This window comes from Malania oleifera, chromosome 1, assembly GCF_029873635.1.
Source record: "Malania oleifera isolate guangnan ecotype guangnan chromosome 1, ASM2987363v1, whole genome shotgun sequence".
NCBI lineage: Eukaryota > Viridiplantae > Streptophyta > Magnoliopsida > Santalales > Ximeniaceae > Malania > Malania oleifera.
This window is the reverse complement of record NC_080417.1, coordinates 110,213,037-110,217,137: the sequence shown is the minus strand read 5'-3', so window position 1 is coordinate 110,217,137 and position 4,101 is coordinate 110,213,037. Positions and strand designations below refer to the sequence as shown.

Below are 4,101 nucleotides of genomic sequence, written 5' to 3'. Positions count from 1 at the left end.
ATTTTCATCTTCCCAACTTGGTGCTGCTTGGTGGAGCTATAGGGTTTGTCAAAATTAGAGTTTCGAATAATAAAATATAATATTTAATGAAAAAAAAAAAACACAATCAAAGTTGTAGACAATTAATTTAAATTTCTTACTAAAATACTTACAAAATATATTACAAAAATTATCGCTAAAATATTTATAAAAATCTCTGTTGTTGATGACGGATTCAAGTCTATACTTACTTGAAAGGAATAAAACAAAAGAGTATTTACACACTGGAAAAAAATCTTTTTTTTTTATTTTGTATCAAAATTCAGGAAACAGGTAAAGAAAGTAAAGCTGAAAGGTGGGTATTGCCTATTGGCTGTTGAAAATTTGCTTTCATAAAGTGGGCTTAAGGGCCCATATCCTTTTTTCTATTATTTTAAATATTAAATGATTGAGTCTACTGCTAAAAAAGTACAAGGGCCCATATCCAGTGTGAATGTAGACCATGCATTTTTTTAGTGGACTAGCAATAGAAATAGCGCTCCCATGTTCACTTGCTGCGCTTGGCAGGCCGCAAACACAACACCCAACCATCCTGCATTATTTAAGGACTCACAGCGCACATTAATTAATTAACCACATTTAGTCCATATAGCATGGCATCCTCATTCTTTCTTCATCCCATCTCCTTATTCTCACGGGCTGCAGCCTTTGTTTCTTTTTACGCTACCTGTACCATTATCGCTATCTTTCTAGTAGTGTCATCTTCGTTAGTTTTGGAAACAGAAGTGAAGACTCTCCTTGATAGTGGATGGTGGAACTCCACCGCAACCGCAGGCAACAACACCCCCGACTTTGGTTCCCGTTTAGTTCACTGCTTGTGGGGTGGCATAACGTGTAATGACGCTGGTAATATCACTGAAATTTCCCTTCCTTATTCTATCCCCGACCTAAATTTGAACCCTCGCACGATTAACTTCTCTTCTTTTCCATACCTGGAACGTCTGGATCTCAGTGGGAATGATCTCCATGGGAGTATTCCTTACACGATTGGTGCTCTACAGAAGCTCAAGTACCTCAATCTTTCCGATAATTTTCTTTCTGATGAGTTGCCACCTTTTTCCTTCTCTAACCTCACCCAACTAGTGGAGCTCGATCTTTCTCACAATGCATTCAGTGTCTCCATTCTCTCACTCATGGGAAATTTGACAAATTTAATTTCTCTAAATCTCAGTGACAACAGTCTTGCAGGACCAATCCCTTCGTCCCTTGCTCTCTTGAAGAACCTAAAGGAGCTGCACTTGGGTTCTAACAACCTCGTTGGTCCACTCCCTTCTTCTTTGGGCGATTTAACGAATTTGACATCTCTATTCATATATAGTAATCATATCGATGGTTCAATCCCACCAGAGATCGAAAGTTTGAAGAAGTTGGAGCATCTAGACTTGGGTTTTAACAAGTTCCTCGCTCCAATTGCTCCTCTATGTCATTTGATTAGTTTGAAGACTCTTCAACTCCATTCTAACCAATTAAGTGGTTCCATCCCTCCACAAATAGGGAATTTGAAGAATTTGGAGGAGTTATTCCTTGAAAACAACATGCTGGTAGGTCTAATTGCTCCCCTAAGTCATTTGAAAAATTTGAACTTTTTGTCCATTCATAATAATAGACTCACTGGCCCAGTCCCTTCAGCCTTTGCTCGTCTAACCAATTTGACATACTTCGACCTTTCCTCAAATAAACTCAATGGTACCATACCACAAGAGCTTACCCAATTAACCCAACTTGAGTACCTTAATCTATCTTCGAACCAACTTATTGGCGAAATACCAAGAAAAATGGGAGGACTTTGGAATCTTGTTTGTCTAGACTTCTCACAAAATGACCTCAGCGGGCATGTCCCAAGTGATCTGAAAAATTGCTCCAAATTAGAAATGCTGCTATTGAGTAGAAATTTTTTAAGTGGATCTATTCCATTGTGGATTGAAGAACTTCAAAATTTATCTACTCTTGACCTTAGTCATAACATAATAAGTGGAGGGTTACCTTTGAAACTCAAATATCTGAAACCTTACGTTGTCTGGAATCTCTCCTATAATAAGATCTCTGGAACCCTTCCATCTTATTTTTGTGATTCAATTTTCATTGACTTATCGTATAATGCCCTCAATGGACCAATAGATGATTGTTGGTTTAATTATAATGAATACATGCAACTAATTGGCAACAAAAATTTGTGTGGTAAGATGAGACCTTTCCTTCCCTGCCTTCCATTCCCTGCACCCATTGGCTTCATGTACAAAACAAGGAGAAATATAGGAAGACACCAAAAGTCCATTTTTATTCCCATCGGCATATTCCTATCTTTCCTTGCTCTTGGATTTGTTTTCCTATCTCATCGAAAGGGAAAGAATACAAAAAATGAAGCAAGTGTCATTAAGAATGGAGACATATTTTCAATATGGAATTATGATGGTAGGATTGCATATGAAGACATTATTGAAGCAACAGAGGACTTCGACATCAGATACTGCATCGGGACAGGAGGTTACGGTAGTGTTTATAAAGCACAATTGCCTAGTGGGAAAGTGGTTGCTTTAAAGAAACTTCACCATTTGGAAGCTGAGGAGCCTGCATTTGATAATAGTTTTAGGAATGAGGTTCACATGTTAACCCATATTCGACATCGAAACATTGTGAAGCTTCATGGATTTTGTCTACATAGACGATGCATGTTTTTGATTTATGAGTACATGGAAAGGGGGAGCTTGTTTTGTGCCTTGAGGGATGATGATGAAGCAATGAAGTTAGATTGGATTAAGCGCATCAACATTGTTAAGGCAACAGCATATGCTCTATCTTACATGCACCATGATTGCATCCCACCGATTGTTCATCGAGACATATCAAGTAGCAACCTTCTTTTGAACTCTCAATTTGAGGCTTTAGTCTCAGACTTTGGTACTGCTAGGCTATTGTACCCCGATTCATCCAATCGAACAATAGTTGCAGGCACTTATGGATATATTGCACCAGGTGGATTGTAGATTCTTCTTCTTTTAAGCTTTTTGATATTTTCCTCGTATTATTAATTGGTTCATCTATGGTTTAGTGACTTGTCGGTCCTAACATACCACCTTTGTTATTAGTCGTGTCGCAACATGTGTAGAATTTTTTGTTTGCAGGTATAGTGACTCTGATAATATAACATAATGTGGATGGTTAGATTGAACATGGTACATATCATTAATTGTTAGGAAGGACCATGTTTTAACATCTTATTATTTTTTATGCAGAATTTTCTTATTCCATGGTTGTTACGGAAAAGTGTGATGTTTACAGCTTTGGGGTGGTGGCACTCGAAATAATAATAGGTAGGCATCTGGGAGAGTTGTTTTCCTCATTGTCATCTCCATCTACTAAATACATAATGCTCAATGATGTGATAGACCTATGCCTTTCACCTCCAACCAATCAGCTAGTTGCAAGTGAGCTTGTTCTTGTTACAAAACTTGCTATTGCTTGTGCACATGCCAAACCAAAGTCCAGGCCAACAATGAAGACTATCACTAAGGAATTTCTTGGTCAAAGGAAACCATTAACCAAACCATTTCATGAAATTTCATTGTCGCAATTATGGAACCAATAAATTTGTTTGGCATGTGCAAATTGTAGTAGTCAATAAGGAGTTAAAATCAACAGTGCTCATATTATTGTTCTACACACTTGGACTTCAAGTCAAATATAAAAATAATTGTATTATCAATCTCCATTTCAGGAAGTATACCTATTTACATAAGTAGATGATTTTATAAATGAGTATATCATCTTTAGTGACGAAGGTACCTTTGCCCAACAACTCTCTCCACACAAGAGGTCACAGATGCATTTTCTTATTTTATTCTGCAAGATAAAGTTTCAGACCAAGTACAAATGGAATTGTTACTTTGTGTAGGCATGCATATTGTTGGTCATTGTCCTCATTAAACATAATTGAGAACTCGAATTGCACAAAGAAAGAATAGAGCTTTCAGTAAAAAAAAAAAAGAAAATCTTGATTATATTCAGCAACTTTGGAATTAAAGAAAAATATTTGCAACAAAAATCATAGTTTACCATCTATTT

General features: G+C 36.9%; 1 protein-coding gene across 1 annotated transcript; it reads left to right on the top strand.

Moving 5' to 3' along the window:
- Positions 1-541: 541 nt before the first annotated feature.
- Positions 542-3,742, top strand: LOC131155537 (MDIS1-interacting receptor like kinase 2-like). The gene is made up of 2 exons (XM_058108759.1): positions 542-3,012; positions 3,273-3,742. Exons 1-2 carry the CDS (start codon positions 633-635, stop codon positions 3,623-3,625), a joined length of 2,733 nt encoding a protein of 910 aa, XP_057964742.1. The 5' UTR covers positions 542-632; the 3' UTR covers positions 3,626-3,742.
- The last annotated feature ends 359 nt before the right edge of the window (positions 3,743-4,101 follow it).

Coding starts and splice junctions, on each gene's coding strand:
- LOC131155537 (XM_058108759.1), top strand. CDS start 633: ATGGCATCCTCATTCTTTCTTCATCCCATCTCCTTATTCTCACGGGCT. Junction 3,013..3,272: donor TTATGGATATATTGCACCAG/GTGGATTGTAGA, acceptor TTTTTTATGCAG/AATTTTCTTATTCCATGGTT.